General features: G+C 35.3%; 2 protein-coding genes across 7 annotated transcripts; one reads left to right on the forward strand and one right to left on the reverse strand.

Annotated features, from left to right (window-relative positions):
* The first annotated feature begins 1,396 nt into the window (after positions 1-1,396).
* il1fma (interleukin-1 family member A) lies at positions 1,397-11,437 on the forward strand. The gene is made up of 7 exons (XM_022668219.2): positions 1,397-1,619; positions 2,319-2,422; positions 4,609-4,705; positions 6,483-6,822; positions 7,428-7,520; positions 9,387-9,526; positions 9,808-11,437. The coding sequence occupies exons 1-7, from the start codon at positions 1,464-1,466 to the stop codon at positions 10,024-10,026; spliced, it is 1,149 nt and encodes a 382-aa protein (XP_022523940.2). The 5' UTR covers positions 1,397-1,463; the 3' UTR covers positions 10,027-11,437.
* Positions 11,438-13,816: 2,379 nt separating this feature from the next.
* On the reverse strand, positions 13,817-25,775 carry LOC103024716 (uncharacterized). Of its 6 annotated transcripts, none has more exons than XM_022668214.2 (10): positions 25,640-25,775; positions 24,172-24,269; positions 23,510-23,561; positions 22,686-22,783; positions 22,308-22,411; positions 20,789-20,885; positions 19,249-19,585; positions 18,689-18,793; positions 16,747-16,886; positions 13,817-15,486 (listed from the first exon to the last, which is right to left on the reverse strand). In XM_022668214.2, the coding sequence occupies exons 2-10, from the start codon at positions 24,220-24,222 to the stop codon at positions 15,256-15,258; spliced, it is 1,215 nt and encodes a 404-aa protein (XP_022523935.2). In that variant the 5' UTR covers positions 24,223-24,269; positions 25,640-25,775; the 3' UTR covers positions 13,817-15,255. The 6 variants fall into 6 exon arrangements, with proteins under 6 accessions (XP_022523935.2, XP_022523939.2, XP_022523938.2 ...); XM_022668218.2 differs by having other exon boundaries at positions 22,686-22,758; positions 24,162-24,269; XM_022668217.2 differs by having other exon boundaries at positions 24,162-24,269.
* Positions 25,776-26,887: the final 1,112 nt, after the last annotated feature.

Consider the following 26,887-nt stretch of genomic DNA (forward strand, 5'->3'; position numbering starts at 1 on the left):
AGCCGCTGGCAGGCGGTGCCGTGCCCGGCCCCTCCAGGCCCCTCCCGCCTTAATGACTTTGTTTGCGACTGATTGTAAAAAATAAAAATAAAAAATGTTCTGTTGTACACGGGGTTTGTGTTGGGTTGGTGGGGTCGCCGGGACGGCTGACCCTTGGGAGGGGGGCTATGTGGCGGCTCTGGGTTGTGTGTGTGGCTGCCTGCAGGCATGTTCTGTTCTCCTGTGTGCGCGGATGACAGGGGTGGGGCATCTCCCTTGGGAGGGGTTATGCAGGGTGGGCACCACTCTGGATCTGCCATCTGGGAGACACACAGCTGGGTTGGTGGCCTTTGGGCTATTTGAGCTCTGTGGGAATGGTTTTAGCTCTCCTAGTCTTGTTAAAGACTGTAAGTGAGTGGCAAGCCGGTTCAATAAAGGAGCTGTTGAGCATTCAGCATGAGTCTCACGGGTCTTCCTTCCTCTTCCACGCCACAATATATTTAAATGAGTTTATCTGCATATTCGTATTATGTGTTTTGTGCCTTGTATCATTGGACACACGAAACAAAAACGTAAAAACAGTACATAAAAACAACTTTGCAAGCAATGAAAGAAAGAAATAACTTACTCACCTATAATAACGATTATAAACACAGCTTCAAATTTCCATCAGCAGGACTAAAAGCTCTGTCTCTGCAGGGTTAGATAACACCACCGAGTTAAATTTCCAAACTCTTTACACCTGGTAGTTTTGTTCACCTGTCAAATCACAGCGTTTCCTCCAGACAATTTCAGATACAACTCGACATTTGGCATGAAACCACCCAATCTGGCAACAATGCGAGCAGGTGTAGGCTGCTATTTTTAAGATTTTCTTCATGTAGTTCAGTAACGTGAGGATCATCTTTTAAACAGCGTAAATATAACAAACAGATAAATGACGTCATGATCAGCTCAGAGCTTCACTAACTTTAATTCAGAGCACAGTTCAGTGTGTTTATGGAGTTTTAAACACGGCTCAACCCCCCTCACCTGTGTGTGTTTAGGCGACCGGTGCTGGCGCATGATAATGATGAGTTAGTGTCCGAATTCACTCCAGTTTTACCACTAATTAGTGAACTTATTAGTATCTCCCTACATAGCGCAACACTAATGAGGGAGTAGGGAGCCATTTCGGTCACAGCCTTAGACTTTTTCCTGATGTAAAATGTTTGTCATCTGATGACCAATATTCAACCTGAAATTAACGTCAATTACGACATTGGTGGCCAGCTGGGATGCTGATATGTTTGTTTGATTTTTACAAATGTACTGTTTGTAGGTGTGAGTGTGACTCAACTACTGTAAAATAATAGTCCCTCTCCATTCAGTTTTCACAGAGAGTGTAACTTCCCTTTTTAAAGACAGACATGCATTGTTTCTGCTATCTGTAGCATTGCTGTATGTTCCACCTGTGGCTTTGAGCCACTTCCTCCTTTTTGAGAATGCTTCACAACCTGAGCTCACTTCTGAATATATTACTGAAAGTGTCCTGCCCACTTTCTCAGCGTATTATAATAGCAGACTCCCCCCGTGCTTCTTCCAGAGACGACAGTCTACCGAGAGTCTACCGAGTCTACCGAGAGAGCAACATGGAACAGGTACTCAATATTTTTGCTATATTTTACTTCTAAGTACAATATATATTGTTTATGTGTCTAGGGCAGTCAGGAAGTTTAGTTAATTTGATTTAACTTGTTTTTTTCTGTCAGCAGATTTTTGTGTTTTTAGCTGTAAAAAAAAAAAAAAAAAAAAAAAAACATTTACGGAATCCAAATCACTATTATGTTGCCAAACAGTTAAAAGTGGAAGTTGAAATATTCCTTGTTTTCAGTGAGGAAGTTGGTGAAATGTTCTTAAGAAATATGCACTTAGTAAAATAACTCTAAAGACAGTCTATTGATTATAGATTAATTCAGTTCCACCGGTTGCATAATAATTTTTTTTTATTTATTAATGAAGGTCTCATGATAAAAAAACAAGGTAGTGAATAGTAACTGTGCGTACTGGGGTTCCCCAAAAGAGTTTCAGAGATGACCACGTGACCACTGACACACATAAAACCACAGTGCATTTCTCATTTGTGAATGTATGCCTCATAATTTTGTATATTGTAGTAAGTATGTGTTTTTGCTCAGTCACAATTGATAGCTGTACATACCATTTTTAAACTGCCTAAGACTGCATATCATACACACTCTGTTTTTGCTGCAAGCAAGATCTGACATGAACTGAAAGTGGGGCAGCTCATCTTTCACATACTGTGGCTAAATGTGCTTTGTGCTGTTTGTGTTTTGTAGGGCAATCCTCTTTGTGGGGGAGTTTCCCTCTGTCATACACTGGTTGATGAGAAGCACTGTTATGAAGTGGAGAACGCTTTGACACATTCCTCCAGTACCTTCAAGTATGTGGGATCTGTCTACACTAAACAAAATGTTTAAGTACTTAATCTGTTTATATGTGATTCTTTATATAATATTAATGGACTAATGGATCAAATGTATTGAGAACGAGTGTGCAAATAAGAATCAAATCAAATTGAAATTAAACATTATTTGTCACATACTTAGTACAACTATCAATAAAATATTTTGACTTAAACTCCCATAAAACAATAAGATACAATATTTATTTTTGTTAAACCTACATTCAACTTAGGTTAAGACATCTTTTTAATGTTCACTTTTAGAGCCAAACCTAAAGGTAGTTTCAACAAACTAATTTAAATGCAAACATTTCCAATTACAAAAATGAGAAAAAAAGGTGCACCTGATTATAAGGCGCACTATCAATAAACGTCTATTTTCTTGTCTATTTTCATAAATAAGGTCCACCAGATTATAAGGCGCATTTTGTGACACTGGTAAGGAACAGGAATGTTGTCATGTTTCTTTTCCAATTCAGCAGGTCTCGCTGCTGGGTGTTCGTGAGGGGTAAGGTCTGAGCAGCAATACATTTATTGTTGATTCAGCAAAACATTTAGGGAAATGGTACCACGTTTTTTGTGCCAGATTTTTCCTGAATACTAATATGCTTAAAATTACATTCTGAGAGTAAATAGTTCTTTAAATCAGTTCCCCCAAAGCTACAACATTGTTGCAGCATTGTGTATATTTTCTCAACAACATTGTAACAACCTTGTTATTAGTTAACATTGCCTCTTGATTGTAAGTAAGTACATCAGCTACAGTTGGGTCACATGCACCGGCATTTTGGAAGAAGTGCTGTCATGCTTTGTAAAACACAGCGCCAACACCACCACCAGACTTGTTGTGTTGGTTCACTGTTATTTCACCTTCAAAGTCAGTGCAGTGTTTTCCTGGAAAATCTTACAGCACTTCATGCTTCCCTCTGCTGACAACTTTTATGGCGATGCAGATTTCATTTTCCAGCAGGACTTGGCACACTGCCCACATTGCCAACAGTACGAATTGGTCTTATATAGTATTGAAACTTTCTGAGACACTAATTTTTAGGTTTTCATTGTCTGTGAGCCATCAACAATCAACAATAAATAAATACAATAAATACTCTTTGAGTAATTTATCTATATAAAATATGAGTTTCACATTTTGAACCGAATTACTGAAATAAAGGTATATACAATAATACTTTAAAATAATTAACTTTGTGTTTGGAAGAAAATGTGTAAAACCACCTAGAGATAACACTGCACAGAAAAACTAATAAATATTCTAAATCCAACTGGCCTGACAGTCAGACAGAACTTGGTAGAATCATAAATCAGGGGTCATAAATCATTCATCTTCATCAGAGTGTATAATAAATAATACTAACAGCATTCAAATATACTGTGAAATAGGTGCACCACGTTGTAGGATGAGTCTCTGTATGTATGACTCTCTCTTCCATGCAGGGATGTTAGTGTTCTCTTTACTACCTCTCGCTACTCTGATAGGAAAATAATGTCCTCCCAGCTTGGAAGAGGGTTGCCAGGTTTAGCAAAATATTCAGCTTAAGGTCTGTCTAAAACCCACCATTTCCAAAGCTTATATTGTAATTGTCTTTTGAAACAAACAGTGAACCCTATCAGTGCCCTGATATTTTTTTCTAACAGTAAGTCCAGCCGCCCTGCTAGTGGACTTCACTCACTTTTTCATGAAAAATTGTGATGCCTAGTGGCGAACTCTATAAAAAATATAAAAGGGCACCCAGTACCCAACGCCGTGCCCAACCAGCCTGCAAAAACCTGTGATGCACCATGTTTAACCTTGACGTTACATTATTAGGCAATTTATTATCAAATGCTGCGGATTTTGGGGGTTTGGGGTGTTTTTTGTGTTGTTTGATTCTTTGTCCTGCTATTGGATTACTGTGAAGCTGTTAGACATTCTAGAAGACACTCTTTATATATTCTTGGGAAAGTCAGCCTGTAGGACCCGGTGTCTCATTTTACCATCATAAGGCATTTTAGCCATGTTTTTCAACCATGCAGGCACATTATTATTAGACATAATAAAAGTTTGTTCAGTTTAATATGCTATACTGAATTGACAAATGAAACATGAGAAAAATTACAAAACACTAACCACATTTAAAATATATATCTTTATATCATTCATTCTACAGGAAGGGAGACAAAATCTCCAAGATAAATAATAAGAAAACTCAGGACATGCCCCCAAAGGAGTTCATCAGGATGCTAAGTTCAGAATCTCCTATGTTGGTGAGTAAGTTCTTCTGTCTTTTGCTTTGTATAAAACACCTGTTTTAAGAGGTGTTACATTTAATAAAATAAACACTTTTCCTCTTCTTGATAGTTTTCACTGTGGGAAACTGATCCAAAGCTGTATGTAGCAGACACTGAAAGAGACAGTTCATGCCACACCATCTTATACACTTAAAAGTATATATGAAGTAGTGTAATAGTGTTAATAAAGGTCTAATTAAATGACTACCAATTAGTAAGTGTTAGTAAATAAACTGAAGAAAACAAACTGAAATTAATAAAACTTAATGGCAACAATATTTAACCGGAAAATATGAATCATGATCATCACCCCACCCCATCATCATAAACCCCTAACTCATCCCAGGAGTACTGGATGAAGCTTCATCATTCCATAGAACACAGTTCCACTGCTCCACAGCTCAATGTTGGTGGGCTTTGTACCCCTGTTACGTAGGATGAAGGGGATGGACATAAATGCAGAATATTTATAATTTTATTAAATAAACCAAAGTTACACTGAATACACTGAATACAAGGTGTGACAACCCCTCTTGCCCACAGATGGCATTAAGCATCAGGGTATAATAGTTTGTTTGGAGAGTCTCATACTATGGGCAATATTTTGCTATAGGTAAAGCAGAAGTCCCATATTTACACCTCCACTTTAGAAAAGTACAAAAGTTTGTGCCTTCAAATGTAATTAAATGTTAAATGTACCATGATCTACTCTGGCTCTAATATCCTATTATTATTTCATAACAAGAGTGTTGCAAGACTCTTAGTTAGTTAATTAGTTAATTAGTTGGATCAGGTGCGCTGTATATAAACAATAAAACCCGTGGGGAAGTGCTACTTCAGAACCAAGTATTGAAAACCAATGAGCAGCTCATAAAACGTTCTCTCCTTACCTGCTTTTTATAAGCTCTAGAGAAAGACGAGACTAAAATTGGTTTTCACCTTTTTGAATACTTTAATGATAATTTTTGCAGAAGAAGAAAAATAATCCGAAACCTGATCTGAAAAATCTAAAAGGCTGATGCTTGACAGCTGGTTTAATAATACCACTAAATAAAAAAAATCCAGTGCTAATCAATCGCCTTCAGAAGTCACTTAATTAGAGTCCAGCTGTGTGTAATTGAGTCTCAGAACCTGTTCTGAGAAGACCTCAGTGGTTTGTAAGAGAACACTAGTGAGCAAACAGCATCATGAAGACCATGCGCTTCACAAATCTAGCATTTATGAGTGGCAAGAAGAAAACCATTGTTGAAAAAAATAATAGATAAGAAGTGCTATTTAAAGTTTGCCACAAGCCATTTAGGAGCCAAGAAAATGCTGTGGCCTAAATGCAAAACGCTATGTGTGGCAGAAAAGTAACACTGCTCATTACTCTGAACACAACACCCCCACTGTGAAACATGGTGGTGGCAGCATCATGCTGTGGAGATGCTTTTCAGAGTTGATGGGAAGATGGATGGAGCTAAATACAGGCCAATCCTGGAAGAAAACCTGTTGGAGGTGACAAAAGACTTGAGACTGGGAAGGAGATTCACCTTCCAGCAAGACGATGACCCTAAACCTACAGCCAGAGCTACAGTGGAATGGTTTAGATCAAAGAATATTAATGTGTTAGAATGGCCCAGTCAACGTCCTGACCTAAATCCCATTGAGCGTCTGTGGCAAGACATGAAAATTAAGTAAATTGAGTATGAATTATTTTGCAAGCTACTGTAGCAACCCATCTTTCTAAAATTTTTTTTTCTTTTCACAACAGACTATACATCAAGCCATTGCTGACAATGAAGAAGATCACTGTCTAGAAGCCGACTCCATCCGTGCTATTGGAGAAGAAAAGATCACACTGAGCTTCCAGCTGGAGATGGTTAGAGAAGAGTGTCTGGAGGCAGAAGAAGAAAACAAAACTGAGCGCATTTGGGAGAGTGATGAAATGGAAGACAAGGAAGACTTGGTCCTGGTGTCCATGACAAAGACTAATGTGGCAGTTGTATGTGGAAGAGGCTGTGACCCTGAAAATCCCTGCAGCAACTGCAACATTAATAAGTGCAACACCAGTGAGGTAGTCGTGACAGCAACGAAGAGTGAGGTTACATCAGGTGAGCAAATAGTTATTTGAGATTTTGGTTTTCGTACCATAAAACTGGATAATTAACCAGAAGCAACCAAATGGAGAATTTCTGTGCCCCACTGTTAGCATCACGGCTAAGCTTTTATTCTACGCTTCATAATGCAGGTTCAGAACAACCTACATACATATACTAATAATAAATATGGCTATTTATTCTATTAATTAATCACAGAAAAAAACAATGTTTAAAAAAATAACGATGATTAATTGACATCCTTGATGTCTTTTGACCCAGCGCTACATTTCTAGTTCCTGTAACGTGATGGAGGCAAACAAATCGGCTCATAACTAAAAACCAGATTAAAGTACAGAAATCATACACATACAATATCATATCAAACAAGAAAACATACTCTATTTTAACTTCATTCTAATATCATAAATCGATTACTTTATCGCAGAGAGCTGTTAGCTTAGCATCGTGGCTCCAAGCCTACTGCTGAGTTTGGTTGTATCCACATTTCATATCAAATATATATCATGTGATATCATATATTTAATGTTTAGTAAAAGTGAAAGTGGTTTGTAAATGTAAATGTGATAAAAAACAATTTCTATTTCTTTTTCCCTCAGTTTCCAGCCAATCCCTCATGATGAAAACCAAACTAGATGTTGTGATGTGCAGTTTGGTTAAAATATGGTCTTGCAAGAATGTGCCTTTCTCAGGTAGGCATAATTCATTGAATCATTTTCTAAACGCTGTCCAATGGTGTCAATAGTGTTCACATTCATAACTCAGGTGAAAGGATAGATACTAGGGTTCAAAAATAAAGGTTTTAACTTGAAGCTTTTTTTTTTTATTTAAGTAAAAGTGTAAAAATGTCCTGTTTCAAAGCTACTTTAAGAGTATAAGAGTAAAAGTACAGGAAAAAGTAAAAAATGTCATTAAGGACAAAAACTTAGTGCGCAATATTAATTTGTGATTCTCATTAATCAGAATTAACTATAAGTGTAACTATGATTAAGCTGTAGTAGTTTTTTTATGATTATTTGCCTCAGAGAGTTTGATCGTTTAGTTGATTGTTAAGTATCTGCTGTGGTGATGATTTCTTTACGTTTAGGTTTTAAGTTTGTTTTAAGTGTTCTTTTAGGTTGTGACAAATGAGAAATAGTTTAAGTTGGATTAATGGTTTAATTGCAGTATTTTTAAATAGTGATTCACCAAACTAGTTATTTTTGTACTCTGAGGTTTCACTTGGACTGGTTAGCCAACTTATATCTTCAAGCTAAGAACAGACATTTAAAACGATCCTCCCACTTGTATATTTCTATTGATTGGATCAACTTCCCGGTCCTTTCTTTAATGAAGAGAATGATCTCTTTTGTATCTAAAATCTTTATTATTTAATTTTTTTTCAAATTGCAGTAGTTAAAAGATAAGTTTAGTACCTTTTTGCTTTTGTCTGACTTTCCACAAAAGTCGCGGTTAGGCGAACTGCATGTTGCTTTTTAAGTCTAAAATTCTGTAGCCATTTATTGCAAGTGTGCCTTGGCACTGGCTAAAGACAAGCTGGAAGAGTACAAGCTGAAATAAAATAGGAGTAACAAGGCTTTTTTAAGATGTAAGGAGTAAGAAGTAAAAGTAAAAAGCTGTCAAAAAATATTTACATGAATGAAGTATTTGTACTTAGTTCTTTGACACCTCTTGCACTATCCTACCATTGGCCAAATTGTATCACTTAGGGCGTTTTCACACCTGTAGTTTGTTTCCCTGGTTCGAATCAGTTAATGAGTGTGTTTACTTGGAGCGTTTTCACGCTCTGTTCGGTCTGGTTTCACATAGGCATAAATGTAAACGCACCAAAATGCGCATCAATAAACCACGCGAGCAGCCTGTGTCCTCTGATTGGTCAGAGCTGTCTGACACGGGAGTACGTTAAATATAAATATACGAAAAATTAAATACAGCGAGAAGATTTTGTGTTCCAGCGCAAATATCTGTGCTTTAACACTGAATGCTGAAACGCTGCACTTTCAAACTCAATGTGTTTCTACGTGCAGCGCAGATTTCTACATAATAAACAGAGTCACGCGGCTGTGAGCAGTGAATGCAGCGCAGACAGTGCGTGTATGGACACAGTGTTTGTTCACAGCTGTGGTAATTAGCGTTATCTGGCTAATATATCAGTTTAAACTGTGCTTGCTTTATCAGCAGTTTAGCTCAAATAAATGGCTTATATTTAATAGCTGGATCAAATCGAGACCGGATCACGTTCTCACCACAAGCGAACCGCTCCAGAGTTCGTTTAGTACCGGACCAAGACCACCTCCTCTAGCTGGTCTCAGTCCGGTTCTTTTGATCCGCACCCGAGTGCGATTACTGTTTTCACACCTGCTCAATCGAACCGCACTAAAGTTACGAACGGACCAGAGTTCGTTTTAACTGGACCAAATAGTGCTGGTGTGAAAACGCCCTAAAATGCAATTCTTCTGCTGCACACCAGACTCATAACTATGCAACATCAACTATATCTTACTTTCCTGTTCTTTAAATGTACAGATTTTAAAATCGTTATATATTTTGTCTTTCAGAGGACATCACTATCTTCTACTACTGTTCTAATATCTTTGAAGATCTGAGCAGAGGATCTCCTGTTGTGCTGAACTTCACTGGCAGCACAAACTTCCTAAAATGCACCTGCAAAGATCAGAAAATTGGCCTGACTATCGAGGTACGTCATAAACCACTGCTGAAGGGTCTCATTTCAACTATGTGTTTAGCAATGATTTCATATATCGTAGCAGAATGAATTCATTATGGTTTATTAACTGTTTTAAGGGTCATTTTACTAGAATACTGTAAGTTTTGATTCTAATGATTATTTATCATATTTAGAAGATTTCACCGAATTCATATTTTCACAGAGAGATTTTTATTTACTGGGATTTTCATTGATTGTCTCTGTGGGTGAACTTATTTTATTCTTATTCTTTATGTTCTTTATTCTTACAGTCCTTTGATAAGGAAAAGCTGAGCAATATCTGTAAGGATGACCCGGACGCGTGGCCTTTCGTCTTCTACATGAAGACCGAGAGAAGCGATTATCGTGTCTTCGAGTCAGCCGCATACCGTGGTTGGTTCATCCGGACTGCAAAATCCATGACCGTGGGAAATCGAACATCGGAAACCCAGGAAAACTTCTGCTTCCTAGTCTATTCCAAAAATAAGTGAGGGCGTTTCTTTTGCAGTTTGGTCTGTTCAAGAGTGAGTGTATTATTTCACCAATCCGATAAATCTGAGGCTCATAGTCGAGTTGAATAATTTTGTAGATGTGTTTTAATGGAACTGGATTTAGTCATTTTGAGCTAGAAAAATTAGTAGTTTAAATCATCAGCAGTAATAAATACTATGGTCGTTGAAATTAAACTTTGATACTGATCTGTCCAAGAATACTTGTGAATTTGAATTAGCATTTAGTATATTTAAATCCGTGTTCATTTCATTAATGAAAACTGTGACTAAATATTTGTTGACGACTAATTTTCATGCTAAAAAAAAATAATACTTGAAAACAAAAACTATGAAAAAATTAATTATATTTTTCATCAATTAAGTAAATGTCAAAGTCTGAGGGAAGAAATTAATTGTAATAAATTATATTTCTGTCCAGTGATAAGGAAATTTGGCCCCAGCGTTTACAATTTGTGAGGTGGTGTGATTTGCTGTTGAAGATATAAAAAAAAAAAATTGTCAGATTTATAAATTTAAATTAATTAGACTGAAATATTAAACAACTGATAAATATATTCATATTGATCAATCTGAAATTTTAAATCTGAAAATCTTAAGTTGTTATTTTGAAATGTATTTAAACATAACATTTCATCACTGTACAAGTTCAAAACAAAAAAAAGCATTGTTCATTTTTTTAAAAGTTGAATTTCATAAAAGTAATGTATTATTATTATTATGCATAAAGTATTTATGTCTGCTTTCTTTTATTAATATACTAGACCTGTAGACAGCAGTGCCAGCTGAACGTTAGTCTGAATGTTGCCTAGATTAAACATAAATTGGCTTTATTTTTATTTTTTTTAGCTCCTAACTTTAACTTTAATCTAAACAAGTTTTGTCATTTTAAGAGAAAACCTGCAGGAAAACAAAAAATCAGCAGTTTATTATAGTATTGAGTTTACTGCAACATGCTACATCTTTTTGATGAAATTGACAACTCAAAGAATGAGCAGTTTTTGGATCAGAGGAAAATAGCACGTTTTTCAGAGATAGTTCAGAGTCGATGTTCATATTGTAACTGCTATTGCAGTAACTAGTAAGTTATGTTATGTATCATAGCAATGTTTTTTTCATTTTCCTTTCAAACAGTATTAGTTATTATTTCATTTCAGTGACCCTTTGTGTGTGTTCTTCTTTGCTGTTAATTGTTATGTTTTACAGTAAAAGACAACCTTGTACTTAATGTTTGATGTTTTGATATGCTGTTTTGATACTACTGTAATAATAATATGAATGTATTGTTTATTTTAATTTATCTATAATGCTGAGAAATATTACATGTGCATCTTTCTATGCAATCTATCGACTAGTTTTTCTGTTTTTTTATAATACATAATATATGCAATTCAATGTAAAGTATTTTCAAACAAAATAAAGTCTGTTCACATTCACAAAAGTCTTCTGTTCATTTATATTGATTTGCTTTCATATTTTTAATAAAAATTCTGTCATATTTTTGGACCAACAGATTAAAATCCTATTTCTTTACACTCACTCTCCAAATGTTTGGTTGCTATTCTTTCAGATGGTTCATCAGACATGTTTTCAGGTTCCTCTAGTTTCTTGACTTTTCTGTAGAACAAAATAGTACTTTTAGTTTAACCCTTGTGTGGTGTTCATATTTTTGTTACTCGTTTACTTTGTTACTTGTATTTAATTCAGCAAAATTAAGCAATTTTACATTAAAATGCTTTACACATGCTTGCTTCACCTAAATTGCAAGCAATATAAACAGCTTACATGGTTAATATTTGCCCTTTACCTTTCTTATGTTACATTTCTTTATAAAAGTGCTACTCTTTTTTTTATTCGTTTTTTAATAAAATATAAAAGAAAATTTATTAAACTCAAGATATGAGTAGAAAATTTGTTTAGTTTCAAATTTACAAAGCAATGTTTATTAGCCCTTGGCCAAACATACTGTATGTAATATAAATGTGTAGGGGGGGGGGGGGGGGTGTACAGTGTGTGTTTATCGAAAATGTGTTTTGATATATGTTTTTCACAAAAAATGAGCCAATGCCAATGAGTTTGAGTTAGAAAAAATATTTTTTTTGTATCGTTTGATGAAAAATGAAAACGTGTCCCACAGACTCGAACACCACACAAGGGTTAAGTTTCAGGTTCAGCTCTACACATGGCCAGTTTCTTCGTTAGGGCCTTCAGGCTTTAGATCCAGGTTTGTGAGCTCCAATCCCGGGGATCTAAAATCATGCTGGGTCAGGTGATTTTTCCAATTTATCATTTGTGTTTAGAGAAAATCACTAAACTATTTTTAGAAATCAGCCCCTTAGGACCACCGCTATTAACACTAACTCAGTCAGTCCTTGTCCTGGAGGCACATTTACTAGGGCTATCAACGTTAAAGTGTTATCACACAAGATGAATTAATTGCAGGATTGCATTGTTGGCTGTGGTGTTTTGTATCTTGTTTGGTTTTAAGCCTTGCATTCAATACAATGACAAAAGAAACCCTTAAGGGTCCCAAAGACCACCAAGGGCAGTTTGGAACAGACATTTTTTTAGACACGAGCCACTTCACCTGTCACATAGGTAGCAAACTCTACCTGTGAGCCACAGAAACCCACGGGCAGCTTGGGTAGTTCTGGATCATTTGTTTCTTGTTCGGTTTTAAGAATCATTGGCAATACAATGACAAAAAAATCTCCCCTAGAGTCCCAATGACCACAGAGGGCCACCTCACCTGCTACAAACTGTCAGACTCCAGAACCACAGGACCCCACATGTGCATTGGGTGGGTTTAATCCTTATAAAAAAATACAGTGACAAAAAAAAAACTCCAAGGGTTCCAATCACCACCAAAGGCGGGCTTGAACCAAAAAAAAAAAATCAACACAAGCCATTCCACCTGCCTCAGGTGGCTTTGGTGTTTTGGAACATTTGTATTTGTATTTTGTTTGGTTTTAAGCCTCACAGCCAATACAACGACAAAAGAAGTGTCTTGAACCTAGTTAACTAGTTAGCCAGCGTTAAGTACCTAACGCTAGGTTAAAAACTTAACCTAGATAATAAAATTAGGAAGATAAACAAAGTATGAATACTAATGAATTGATGGAGGGAAATTATCCACTTCTCGAAAAAAAAGCAGAGAACGTTTCCCTGAGGCTCTGTTACATGCAACCGATTTACTACTTCCTTTATTTAGATAGTACTATTTGCTATATTTATGTAAAAAAAAAAAAATATATATATATATATATATATATTTTTTTTTTTTATATATATATATATATATTGCACAGTGTTTTATAACTGTAGTGTAAGAATATTTCAGCCATCTGTCAGTCTTGAAGGAGATCATAGAAATGGGTAATCCCCAAGATGATTTTAAGAAGAACATATTCCCTTATTTATGTTAGTACTGCATGGCGCTACATATTGAACACTTCACTTGGTGGCTATACATGAATTTTAGCTTCTGTGAGGTGCAGCGCTGAACCTGAACCAAACTAAACTAAATGTACTATTTTGTTCTACAGAAAATTAAAGACTTGAAACTTGAAAACCTGTAAAATTAACCATTTGAAGTAATAGCTAACAAAGCTTTTAAAAGTGAGAGTGAACAAACAGGATTTTAATCTATTGGTCAATAAATACGAAAAAATCGGAAAGCAACTCAATGTCAATGAATAAAAGCATTTTATTATAATGTAAACAGACTTTATTTACTTTGAAAAGCTTTTAAAGAAATACTTCATATTGACTTGCATGTATTATGTATTATATAAAAAAACTGCAGAAAGTAAAAATTTAACAGATTATGAAGAAAGATGTACATATGATATTTATTTCTCAGCATTATCAATATTTAAACAAAGCAAATATTCACATATTTAAGTAGTATCAAAACAACATATCAGAACACGTTGATAAAAATATTTAATTAAAGAAGGAATTGTCTTTTACTGTAGTACATAACGTGTTGCACAGTTAACAGCAAAGAAGAACAAATACAACGAAACATAGGTACATTAAAATGAAATAAAAACGATGCTCTTTAAAATGAACATGAATAAACAGTGCTATGATACATAACTTCTCGTTTAAATTTGAACAATAGCTTCTAACTATCTTAGCTTAGGCTCCATAAAGATTGGTTTATGTACTCAAAATGATCATCAAATAATCCGTAATATGTCCACTGGGCTGCTCAAAACATCAGTGATAGCAAGGCTACGCCCAACACTTCTGAGTAGAGTAAGCTGACATAGTAATTATGACAATGACACATATTTTGTATTGATTACATGCACTATGGGTTTGTGCACTGCTAGGTGTGCATAACAAGTAGGGTTTTGGACATGCAATTCACTGCCACGATAGCAATGAAAATCGTACGGTTGGCGTCTGCCTTGGTTGATTTCAGTCATTGGCGCAAATGTGTTTTAATTTGAAAACAAAACAATACGCCAGAAATGTACCTGACCACACCTCCTTTTGAGACCACCAGACTGTTGCTATTTAAATGACGCAGACAGAAGGCATAAAAATAAAATCCTGGGCAGGTGTAAGATAGCAATGAGCATCTTGACAAGCCTTGTGCAGGGTGTAAGATGGGGCCCTACAGGAATTGTTTACATTAATACATAAAACATGCTATACAATGTACCTGCCCTGCTTAAAAATGAGATACAAATATTAATATAATATAGTTATTTGACCATATTTTGATCAAAGGTTTACTTAGTAAATTTAAAATATAATAAAATAGTCAAAAAAAACTGTTGATTAATATGATCTGGCCTTGGGGACTTTTATTATGAAGCTCAAAATGGCAGATTAGCTTTTGTTACGTATAATATTTGCACATTACTCTAGTCTTTTGTAGGCTTCCATCACGTTACAGTGATCGAACCTGTAGTGCCGGGTCAGAGGGCACCAGGGAAGGTTATTAAAATATACAAAATGCTGATTTAAATACTTCATCCATAAACAAAACTAATCATTATTATCGATGATAACTTTATTCAGTGAAGTATTCTCAGACAGATCAGCTTCAAAATAAAGCTTCAAATACAAGAATATATATTGCTGCTAATTATTTATGCTAGTTATTGTTCTTGCTGTAAATTACTTAATCCAGCTGCATTAATCCAGATCTACAAAATTATTAAACTCAACTACGAGCTGCAGCCTTTTTTATTTTTAGTTATTTTCAGTGTCTAGGTAGATTAAGAAGTAGAAGGGTTCCTTGCTTTCGTCTATTTTGTTCACCCACAAGAAGCCCTGTTCATTTACAGTCCGGATGAACCAACCTCGGTTTTCAGCAGACTCGAAGAGGCGATTATTGACATCCTCTGTCTTCATGAAGAAGACGAAAGGCCATGTGGCTGGGTTATCTTTACAAATGTCCTTCAGCTTATCCTTTTCATATGACTGTAATAAATAACATAAAGAATGAGAATAAGATCAGTTCCCCCACAGAAACAATGATAATAGGCAATAAATGACTGATAAAGTATCACCAGTTCAGTTTTAACAATCTATCAATTCACCCTCATAACAATATCCAATATGTCATACAATCATTAGGAACCCCTTACTTCCCTCAATCCCTCAAATACCTGACAGATATTTACATCATTAATGGTAGAGATGAACCAAATTATTTAGCAACTGAAACTATTAAGCCAAATATGGCAAAAAGTGAAGAACAAGTGATATATAAATATATTTTAACTGTAGTTTTGTAATTGCAAAATACATATAGACCGTTTCAGAGGAATATTTATGAGCGTGGGAAGTGACGTAGCTGTTCCTAGGACACTTCCGTTTAGCGGTAAACAGCGTTCAAAACAGTGGACATAGCTTTTTAATTTAACATGAATGCAAACTTCACCTAATCTGAGAGTCACAAACATTGAAAATCAGGTCAAATTGTTCTTTAAACAAGTAAACTATGGAGGACCAAAAATGACATAAGTATAAATAAATACACATATAAATGTGTAAATATATAAATAAATTAATGAATAAATGAAATTATATATTTACTTATTCATTTATATGTGCGTTTATTTATGTCAACATTTATTTATTTATTTATTCATTCATTTATTTATTTCAACATTTATTTATTTATAATTTATATTTATAATTCTGCCGTGCAGTTACAGTGTCTGCTCACAACTTCTTCCTCCTTCTTATCTATAAACCATGCAGAGTACGTGTTGGATAGCGTTTGACTTGCTCCAACCTCACCAAACACTATAGTGATGCTTCTCTACTATAGGAACAAATATTTCCAACTGAGAAAGTAATTATATGCGCTCAAACTGCGGTGCGCTTTCACTGCCTCCGTTTCAACATGGTAGTGATCACATCTGGGTAGGTCACCTCTATATATATATATATATATATATATATTAAAGGCCTAGCCACTTGTAGGCCTCATTGTATACTGGATGTAGATATGTCATATAACATAAGATTAAAGATAAGTAAGTAAATAAATAAATAAATAAATCGTGTATGGTATGGTATGGAATGGATTTTTTTTTCTTTTCCAGTGCACAATTAATTAGTGCCCTCTTACAGCAGAACGTCAGAATAAATACATTTTGGTTTATTTTGACCTTCAATCAAAGCTAAACACATATTTAAAATAAGACTCAGCCTCAATGATTTATGACGTACCTCAGTGGTTAGAATCACTTCCTCATTATTACGTGTGCATTTTAGGAATTTATTGGTGCCAGTTAAGTTCAGTACAACAGGATAACTTATTTTCCCATCTTCAGTGATATCAGACTGGTAGTAGTAGATAGTGACGTTTTCTGAAAGACAAATTATACGAAATGCTTTTAAATTATAATAGCATATGATAAAAACATCAATTTATTCAGAGTATATCACCATATGTTGACAATGTGCGGAATGAGCAGCGCGGTCTCAGCACCACCTAGGATTGGATGTGCCTGTTTTTTTTTAAATCCCGATTTATTTCTTTATATTTTGTGTATTTGTCTATCTATTTTATTATTATCGTTATTATTATTTTATTTTAATTCTATTTTATTTTGTATTTATATTTATCTATTTTAACAATTGCACACAATTTCGTTCCACCTCATGTACCACATGCGATGTGAAATGACAATAAAATCTCTTTGAATCCTTAATTACTCTTTTCATGGTCTATCAGGTAAGGAAGTAATGGAAGCTTTGCAGTGTTTGTGTTGTCATTTTGATGGATGTGTTTGTGCTTTTGCAGCTCTTTTCAATTTGCATTGCATTGGGATTTCTCAGCCACCGTAGCAAACATACTAAACATTTTCCAAAATGTGCAGTGAGTGCTCCTCCTTCTCCATACCACCATAAACTGTCTGTTTTCGGCTGTTTGAATGAGCGAAATCTGTTCAGAATAATGTTAATGAACACTACAACATTTAATAAAATGTGTAAGAACAGCTAAACACAGAGCTGCACGTCAAACACAGACAAGTGGAGAAGCTCACCCACGTCCAGAGCTGCCTGATACCTGGTAAATTCTTTTAAACAGTTTTATCTGTTACTTAAAGTTATAATAGTTTTCTATGTTTCATTATAGTTTAATTTTAGTTTGTTTTCACCTTTTCTCCTCCAATTCAGTTAGTTTTAATTGTTTTTTAGAGTGAGTTTGCTAGTTTTTATTAGTTTGTACACATCATATCAGAGAGCTCAATTTGAGAAACACATAAACAAACTCAAAAACTCAATAAACTTTACAGGTTTAACTGATTTTTCACCAAAATTAACAAACACAAAAACAAAGGGTATTCTATCAGTAATTTCAGTTCGTTTTAGTTAGTTTTATAAACTCTCAATACATTTCCAGTTAGTTACCTTTACATTACCTAGTTACATTTCCAGTTTTTTCTTTTAATTACCGTTTTTATTTGTTTCAGTTAATGTTAACGTTCAGTTTTTTAATTTCAGTTTTCATTATTTCGTTTGTTTTTGTTAAGGATATTACTTGGTTACTTGGCTATATTGTGATTATCATGCCAGAGCTTAATATAAAATAAAAATAGCATTAAAAAACAGACGTCACAGACTATTTTCTGGAGCCCAACCGGACCCAGCCGGAGGAATGTGGTGGGAAATCTCGGGTCGAGTCAGGTTGGGGCAGAGAATCTAAGCTCTAATATTAATATATCGAAACCAAACCGATACCGTGGCCCAAGAACCGCGATACGAACCGAACCGTGGCCACACTGTACTGTTGCATCCCTAGTAGTAGTACACAATGTTAGTACAATGTTTCTTTTCAACAATAGCTTAACTGTCATTGAAACTGTCATTTATGAAGATAAATGTTACTTTAAACAATTAACTTTTGTTTTGCTACATATTAAATGTGTTGTTAATAAATTGAGGAACAGATTAGCAGTTGTAATGGAAAAAAATATATAAAACTGTATTTTAATACATTAGGTAAGAAACACTAGTTCTGAATACAGTACAAAAACTGTAAAAATTACAACAAACAACTGGAAAACATGCTGTCAGTATTTTACTGTAATTTTACAGGATTTTTTGAGGAGAAGCAGTTTGGCCAGTGATAGGACAATGCTTAGAATCAGAGAATTGTACTTACCTGAGAAGGCCAATTGCTTAGACTTCACATAGTTCTGAAGTAAACTGGACATGACAACGTCTCTTACTATGTTTCTACCACCCATCGATACAGATCCTCTGCAAACTAAAGACAAAAGTACATATATACTAAGTATAGTTACATAATAATAATAATAATAATAATAATAATAATAATAATAATAATAAGGGTAATACACTCTGCCTTAGCTCCAAAAAAACAGGAGAAACAACAGATCAATAACAATTTTAGGGGGCTGTAACAAAAATATTATGGACAGCTACCTCTGGCTGTTGATTTACTTAAAAAAAGGGACTGACATCAAAAAGCCAAAAAGTGGCTGTGTGATTGGCTTTAGTCTAAAATGATTGACATATCATCCACCCTTTGCTTGTCTATCTATGCCTAGGACATAGATGCTGATGCATGCACACCCTCAACCCACAGGCATCTGTTAGCTAAGGAAGCATGTGCTGGTGTTTACCCTCCAAGTGTTGAAAGCATTCCTAGTGACGGGGAGGTGATAAAAAAAAACGTTGATTAAACAACTATTTGCTTACCTGATGTAACCTCCCTATTCTTCGCTTCCATAAATACTTCACTGACGTTGCACCCGTTAATGCCGCAGTTGTTGCAGGGATTTTCAAGGTCACAGCCTCTCCCTCTAACAACTGCCACATTGGTCTCAGTCATGGACACCATGACCAATTCCTTGTCTTCCATGTCATCACTCTCCCATTCCGGCTCTATTTCGTTTTCTTCTTCTGCCTCCAGACACTCTTCTCTAACCATCTCCAGCTTGAAGTTCAGTGTGAGCTCCTCTTTTCTAAAAACGTGGATGGAGTCAGACTCCAGGCATTGTCCTTCTTCCATATCAGTGCTTGCTTGGTGTATAGTCTGTTTTAAAAAGAAAAGATTAAAAAGAATGCGCATTTAGGGAATGTCGGTGTGTCTTTGGTATCTTAAGGACACAAAAAGCTTGCCTTGCAAGGCTCAAAATGTGCAAAAGGCATGTACTAAATCTCTTAATTCATCATTTTTTTTTTGGGCGCAACAGGAAATTAGCGTTTCACTTGTCATTCCCTTTAAGAGCCAGGTGTGCTCTGACTTTGGCACGTTGGTATCTTAACAGTGAAACGCTGTTAGCGTTGCAGGAGTGTGCGCACTATGAGCTCGTGCCTCGTGCATGGCGCACCTGCGTAGCTTCGATAGATATTTTGTCAGGGTTTTAATCAGTCAGTGTCACATGTATTTCCCACCATGTAGAAACACAGCAGATATTTACCTGAACACTCATCAATATATTCCTAAACTCTGGCGCTATTTTAACGGCAAAGGGCAAGGTGTGAAAATAGACTGTTGATGGGGTATAAATGGGAATGAGCATCGCAATACGCCTTGTGCAGGGTGTATGATAGGGCTCTAGAGGTTATGTATCAACAATTATTCATGAACATTGAAAAGTTAGAAATCTCCTCATTGGTATTGTGAAATAAAAACTAAGACAAACTCACAGTGACACCCTGTTGTTCCTATTTTGGTAGCTTGTTTCTATATGTTTAGCCATAATACTACTACAACCTCAATGGTACAATGTTGTGACAGTATAAAAAATAGAAATAAAAATAAAACACTGAGTTTCTTACATTTCCAAAGATAAACCAAAAGGCACCATTTGTAACAGTAGTGCTGGGCGGTATGACCAAAAATGCATATCATGGTATTTTGCAAGATTCTGACAGTTTCACGGTATATCACATTTTTATTATTATTACTATTTATTTATTTTATTTATTTTGCATGACTGGGCTTAAATATAGGTTTGTGATTTACTTACTTAACCTGCAGAACTACACTAAACACTGCCAAACAGGGCAACCCAATCAGGATGTAAATACCATTTATTTTTATTTAAACTATTAATTTAAGTGTCATGATGGTGTGTCTTTTTCAACCCATCAATATCTGCTAGACACAGCTTTGGATCAGTTTTCCACAGTGAAAAACATTGTGCTGAAATGTATTGAAGAGATTCAGGAAGAGAAAAAGGTGTAAAACAGGTGTTTAAAACAAAACGGAAGAACATAGGAACTTACTTACCAGAATAGGAGATCGTGAACTTAGCATACTGATGAACATCCTTGGGGGCATATCCTCAGTTTTCTCATTATTTATCATGGATATTATATCTCCCTTCCTGTAGAATGAATGAGATAAAAAAAAACAGCTGCATTGTATAATAAATGGTATAAAGGGCACTTAGCACTGTCATAGAATGTAAAGTGTGGTTAGTGTTCACTGAATGTTAAAGGTGGGAGTTTTCTCATTTTTCATTTGTCAGTTACCATTTTATTATACCATTATGGCTAACATTATAACATTATAGTCGTTAAAGCACAATAGTATCCTTATAGTATATCCCTAACAGCATTTTTTACCTGTACATTACTTTAACTTTTATACTTTAAGTAGTTTTAAAACCAGTACTTTTACACTTTAACTAAAAGTGTAAAGGTTTAAAAGGTTTAAATCATACTTCTTCTTCTACAGAAGTATTTTTAAACCCTAGTATCTATAATTCTACCTGAATAATGAATGTAAATCTTTTTAACAACTTTGTTGGGGGGTTGTGACAATTCTAAGCATCCAAAAAAAGTTTTTTCACCTCACGGCTCTTCTGCTTGTAAGCAAAATGATCCATTTTACACTTTTTATGTTTTTTTTTTTGGTTTGTTCGATTGTTGAGTCATTGTTTTTCCAGCCACCAGTTGACTATTTCATGTGTTGTTTTTGCAAAACTTGGCTAAGAATTCAAAGGTCAGAGTTCATTTTTTAGAGACTAGAATAGCAATACTAATGATAACCTTTTAAATATTGTCAATAATAACAGGATTAGTATTAGTTTCAAGAGTCGTTCAGAAATAAAGTTGTAGCTTTGGGAGCACTGAGTTAAAGAACAGCTTACTCTTACTCTTACTCTTTCCTCTTAAGTATATTAGTATTCATGATAAACTACTGTATCAGAGTGCACAGTTAAAAAAGAATAAATACTTTTCCTTGCTGAATCAACATAAAATGTATTGCTGCTGATCAGACTTTTTGCTTACAGTACATAATTACAAATGTTACAGAGAACTGAAACATTACATAGAAATGTGTCACACTTTTCTTGTCTTATGTTAAATATGTAAGAAATCATCATGCAAGACATTTTCTGATCACACTAAACTTGGAATAATAAGTTAACAGAACCTAAAGCCGAGATTCTATTTTCATTAACTCAAATGTTTGATTACAGTATGATAACATTTTTGATTTAAGTTTTATAGTATTTTTTAATATTTTTATGTGTAGTGTATGCTCCTAAATATCACATTTATTTAAAGACAAATTCTCCACTGCACTGTAATGGTCTTCCTTTCTATATTATGTAAATGTAGTGTATATCACCACTTATACTGTCGTAGAGCTGGGCAATAAATCAATGTTATCGATTAATTCGTATTTACAGTTAAGGACGATGTGTTTTTATGAAAATCAGTTTTAAGTTCCGCTGTCCGAATGAGTATTTAACAGATTAAGTATAAATATTTACACAGTGTAGACAGATCTTACATACCTGAAGGTACTTGAGCAATGTGTCAAAGCTTTCTCTACTTCGTAACAGTGCTTCTCATTAACCAATGAATGACAGAGGGAAACTCCTCCACGAATAGATTTGCCCTGCAAAAAAAGCACAAAGGTGTTTAATACACTGTGGTTTTATCTGTGCCAGTGGGGGAACCCCAGTATGGAGAGTTACTATTCACTTCCCTGATTTTCATCATGGAAAGTTCATTGATGTTTAATTAAGTCATTGTGCTCCTGCTGGAACTGAATGAATCTACAGATTAACTGCATATTTCTAAAGAACATATCCACTTTAATGGTAAAACAATACAATGAACAGTATACAGTATATAACGTAAATAAAATATACAAAAGTACTGTTGAGTACCTGTTCCATGTTGCTCTCTTGGTAGACTCCCGTCGTCTCTGGCAGAAGCTCTGGGAGTCTGCTACGATATAGGCTGAGGAAGTGGGCAGGACACTTCTCTTAATATATTCAGGAGTGAGGTCATGAGGTTCAGAAAAAATTCTTTAGAAAGGGGGAAGTACTACAAAGCCACAGGTGGAACATATAGCAATGCCACATGCAACAGAAACAGCAAAAGCATATCTGTCTTTAAAACATGGACAGGGAGTTCAGTATATAACTAAGCAATAGAGCACGAGAGGGAGTGTGTTATATCACTCAACCGATCAGATTATGAGGTCAGAACTAACTGTTGTTTAAGAGGATATTAAATATTACTGTAGTTGAGTCACACCCATATGAAGAGTTAATTAGCAAAAAGAGATATTTAAGGCACGGCTCTCCGGATGCTGAGGTGGCTGCCTACTGCTCCAGATGTGTGTTCTTATTTCCTACTGACCAGTGTGAGGATCGGGTAAATGTGGTTGAGGAAGAATTTCTCTGTAAATCAAGGCCACGCATGTTTGTGTGGATGCATAAACTAGGTTTCAATATGTTTAAAAGTAGAAAATGTGCCATCTAATGTAACAGGAAAGTATTGGGAGACCTACTTGTTTATTACTTCTTTTTAAAAAATCCTTACGATTTGATTCGATTACAATTCAAATGAGGGCCCACCCAACATAGCATGTGGCCATATACAGAACAAATTCATCGAATAAAAGCTTTCCTTAAAATACCTCTAACAAAAAAGCTACAATGAGAAAAATAGAAAAGTCTTTAAAGTCACAGTAGGTGGGCTGTACCTTTAGAGTTGGTTAGCCGCAATGGTAACAGCCGGCCTCGGCAGGGTTCGAGCTATGATGCAAACAGACACAGCAGCAGGTGATACTAGCTTACCTCAACAGGGCTAGAGCTACAATTTTACCAAACACAATATTATTTCTACTGCTTTCAAAGCAGATTAAAAGAAAATCTGCCTACTGCTCCATATGTGTGTTCCCATTTCCACATTGACAAGTGTGCGTGTGCTCACTGCCAAGGATGGGGTAAATGTGGTTGAGATTGAATTTCTCTGTAAATAAGGCCATGCATGTTTATGCGGATGCATAAACTAGGTTTTAAAACCTAAAAGGGAAACGTGCCATTTTATGAACAAATAAAATATAAACGACATGGACAAAAGTGTTCTTGTTCTTTATTTCTTTAAAATATGAAAAAAATAAAATGTTGGAGTTACTATGTCTACTAGATTTTGGAACACTGCTGTAAAGATTTCAGTGCATTCAGGTGTATTTTTTTTTACAGGGACTAGACAAGCCATATGTGTGCATTCACACATTGTGCCAGCAATGGATGCATCTTTAAACAGCTGAATGAAATCATTAGAAGGGGTGTCCATAAACTTTTGAATATATTGTGTAAAATAAAAATTGAGAAAAAAGAAATGAAACAAACCAAAACCCACACAGCTGCTACACTGATTGTAGTTCAAAACCTCAGGGGCTGACCACTTCATAGGAAACCTGTTACCCGGAGAACAGGTGTACTGATCGTCTAACACATCTGCAAATACAGAACAGAAAAATATAAAAGGAGACGCAGATATCTATAGAATCCCACATATGGATATATCCGATAAGGGCTCGAAACAGTGAGTAGTGACAGCAGGGCTAAATAAAACTCTGTAAAATGGGCTTTTGCGTAATGCATTAAGTGCTTTATATTTATACTTTTTGTAAACTATACAGCTAAACAATCATGTGAAAATAAAATAATTTAACTTTTATGTCAGTCATATCACCAGGACAGGGTTAAATAAAATATAAAACACAAACTAACATGTGATAAAAAGTTGCTTTACATCTAAATATGGAACAAACTTCTCTTAAATTCAGTAAATTCACTGTAAGCTTACAACCCCATTTTTTTAAATGTTCTGACACTGTGTAAAATGTAAATAAATATAAATAAATACAGAATGCAATGATATGCAAATCTCATACACCCATAATTTATATATAATAAAACAGAACGGATTTCACACAGATAAAGTGTGGCTAAATATGAGACATTTATAAAATTTGTATGAAATGTTATTTATATAATTTTATTTATTTTATTTATATAAAATTTAAGAGAGTGAAGCATTAGGTAGTTAGCATAGATAACATTAGCTAACAAGCTAACAGAAGAGAACAGACCGATAACATTAGCTAACAGGCTAACCGCTAACAGCAGAGAACAGACCGATAACATTAGTTAACAGGCTAACTGCTAACAGCAAAGAACAGACCAATAACATGAGCTAACAGGCTAACCACTAACAGCAGAGAACAGACTAATAACATTACTGACAGCACAGAACAGACCAATAACATTAGCTAACAGGCTAACCACTAACAGCAGAGAACAGACCGATAACATTAGCTAACAGGCTAACTGCTAACAGCAAAGAACAGACCGATAACATTAGCTAACAGGCTAACTGCTCACAGAAAAAAACAGACCGATAACATTAGCTAACAGGCCAACCGCTAACAGAAGAGAACAGACTAATAACATTACTGACAGCACAGAACAAACCGATAACATTAGCTAACAGGCTAACCGCTAACAGCAGAGAACAGAACGATAACATTACTGACAGCAGAGAACAGACCGATAACATTAGCTAACAGGAACAGCAAAGAACAGATAGCTAACATGAGATAACATTAGCTAACAGGCTAACCACTAACAGCAGAGAACAGACCGATAACATGAGCACATAGACACACTCAAACCACTTATACACACACACAGAAAAACACACACACAAACCACATACACACACACACACAAACACAGACACCATTATTATTAAATTTAGCATCATAGTATTGAACCTAAATAGAAGTTGGGAGAGGAAGCAGAACAATGTCAGAGGAACTCACTTCACGTTGAGCCTTCCACATGCCTAGCTGCACCACTCCAAACTGCCCCGCTGCCCTGCTCCTTCACCAGTTCCACGTTTTCACGACAAAGCAACTCCCATTCACCTGAAGACACAACACATCACACACACTCAGATTCAGGGGCATTTACTGATCCAATCCACTGCCCTGGCCTTATATTATACTTACACATATATAGCTCCTGCATCGTGGAGCACTACAGTAATACAGCATGGGTTTTTAAATAGAAAGTATCACTATTTATACAGTGTAGAAATGTTTTATGGTGTTATTATTTAACATACCATCAACTGCTTTTACCTCTTGTTTATCAGTAAACATACTTCACCAAGGCTGTTAAATGCTACTAAATGTTGTGCACCTTATGTACCAAAACAATAAGTTAAATCCACCACAAGTAAAAAAAAAAACACAAAAAAAATTATTAAATATTATATTTTGTAGTTTTATCACCTCATATCATGAGTAAAAATATTACCTTAACTGAACAAGAGCTAAGACATGCTCAAACAAATAAGGTGCAATTTACCTGACATTCTTTTTGTACATTACACAAAAAGTACATCTTCATCGACGTGTCCCCCAGCCCCAGACCCACCAGAAGTGTGCAGTCTTTCCCACCAAAGCACCAGTTATATTATATATTTATAAAGTCTGACTGCTGGATAATTTTCTCATGTAATTTATTTGGCTGGATGAAGGAAAGCAGGGCCGTTTTATCCTGTGTTAAGAAACAAAAACTCAAGATAACCTTTTCTAAATAAACAATGAGACGTTACTTTAATCAGTCATGATGTTCTGTGTGTGGGTGTGTGTGTATGTGTGTGTGCAGTTTTACTGCTGCTGTAGTCTTTTGCACCATTTAATACGCACAGACATCTGTAACTTCTGTTTAAATGCAAGACAAAAAAGACGTGTCAGACTCATCACCGCTAACCTGATACACACTGTGAGTCCAGCACTCCAGCTCATCCAGAACAGCCAGAAAGACTATTTTTTATTGTGTAGCCTGATTTGTGACTTGAATACGATTATTTTAAAATTACAAGAAAAAAACCCTGGGGCAATATATTGTCCAATAAAAACAGTTATTGTGTCAGGCCTACCTTATTTCTTTAAGTGTGTTTCACCTGTTTAATTCAGGTAACATTTATTGACAATATGGAGTGAACTCTAGTTTTGCAAATTGAGACCTTAAATTTAGTTAAATTAGGTCATTTTTTAAGT

The sequence above is a fragment of the Astyanax mexicanus genome, chromosome 23 (genome assembly GCF_023375975.1).
Source record: "Astyanax mexicanus isolate ESR-SI-001 chromosome 23, AstMex3_surface, whole genome shotgun sequence".
NCBI classification, from domain to species: Eukaryota; Metazoa; Chordata; class Actinopteri; order Characiformes; family Acestrorhamphidae; genus Astyanax; species Astyanax mexicanus.